The following is a 1,483-nucleotide window of genomic DNA, read 5'->3' as shown; positions in this document are numbered from 1 at the left end:
AACTAGTAATAAGTATGCAAAATATAAAAAAAAAATTAGAAAAAAAAAAAAATCTAACAGGCATGTCAGTGTGTCTATTGGATGCTAGTAATATTAATTGGTCAATGACTCTCTAATAAAGTGATAAGGCCAACTAAAAAAGAGGTAATCACATTCCAAATTTAAAAACAACAATGATATAACCATTTCGCTATGTCTACAATTCTACATCTTTTATATTGAACATCATTTTAATACCATTATATTCTTAACAATTAAACATGTATTTTTTTATTAATTAAAAAATAATTTAAATACACAATTAATTAATAACAACTGTATTTTTATGGGATGTCAAAAACATTTAATATACAAATAGTGTTTTTCACGATATAATATTCTCTTACCCGAAAAAAATAAAAATGATTATATCACATTAATTTTTCTAAGACACACGTAATAGCATATATAGTTCCTCTGGTATGTTCAATGAATCCCAATATCATCATTGTATACTTATTATACAATCCCTCTAAAGTGAAAGAGATATGGAGTCCTTGCCACCCTCTCTCCGCCACCTAAACCACCACCTAGCCCCTCCTACCATAACCCATAATGGGAATAGTAACCCAACCAAGGATGAGGATAAGGAGCAAGAGGAATATGATGAAGTTCCAATCATAGATTTTCAAAGGTTGAGCCATGAGAAGAGCAAGCTTGATGAGGCTTGCAAGGAATGGGGATTCTTCCGTTTGGTCAACCATGGGATTCCGTTGACCCTATTGGACCAACTTCAAGACCAAGCCAAACAGCTTTTTTCTTTGTCGTTTGAGACCAAACAGGCCTCATGCAATGGGAACGGAACTGAAACAGCTGCAAGCTACTTTTGGGGCACCCCTGCCCTAACTACTTCTGGGACAGCCCTTACAAGTGGGCCTCAAAATACCCATTTGGTTGAAGGCTTTTCTTTTGGTTTGGGTCAAATCTCTCTGTTTCAACCTCAACTTTCTGAGCTTGAGTCTTTCAGGTAAGCAGTTTTATGACTTAATTGTCACTGTAGGCTATACCCATGGAATTTTAATAGAACCATGACTATAAGTTATATCTCTATGGTTTTATCTCCCTATAACAGTTTTTTACTGTCACTAAATATCAAGTTTCTTGTAGTGAAATAAATAAAAAAATATGAGACATCAAATTAAAAATATTGAATGAAAAAAGCAAATAAAATAGAATGGATAAGCTCAAAAACAGAGGAGCAAGCTAAAAAAATATTCAACGAAGCTGTCTATCAAAATTCACAGCAACTTTCAAAATCAATAAGCACTACAAACCAAGGCCGCTCCTCCTTTGAATCTATCCTTAAATCATTCGTTTCAAAAATTTAAATTAATAAAAAAATAAATAATTATATTTTTAATATATTTTTACAAATAAAAAATTATTTTTTATTTTTATTTAATAGAAAAAAATTATTTTACAACTTTTTAAAAAGAAATTTTGT

General features: G+C 31.1%; 1 protein-coding gene across 2 annotated transcripts in view; it reads left to right on the top strand.

Moving 5' to 3' along the window:
• LOC107608171 (gibberellin 2-beta-dioxygenase 8-like) overlaps nt 469-1,483 on the top strand; it is a 3,431-nt gene continuing 2,416 nt past the window's right edge. The window contains exon 1 of one of the 2 annotated variants that reach the window (XM_021107514.1): nt 469-1,006. In XM_021107514.1, the coding sequence (XP_020963173.1) occupies nt 528-1,006 (479 nt within the window). In that variant the 5' untranslated portion in view covers nt 469-527. The remainder of the gene's footprint in view (nt 1,007-1,483) is intronic. The other variant, XM_016310047.2, reaches the window with a different exon arrangement.

The sequence above is a fragment of the Arachis ipaensis genome, chromosome B07 (genome assembly GCF_000816755.2).
Source record: "Arachis ipaensis cultivar K30076 chromosome B07, Araip1.1, whole genome shotgun sequence".
NCBI lineage: Eukaryota > Viridiplantae > Streptophyta > Magnoliopsida > Fabales > Fabaceae > Arachis > Arachis ipaensis.
Note: the sequence above shows the minus strand (reverse complement) of the source record. Positions and strands in the feature narration are given on the sequence as shown.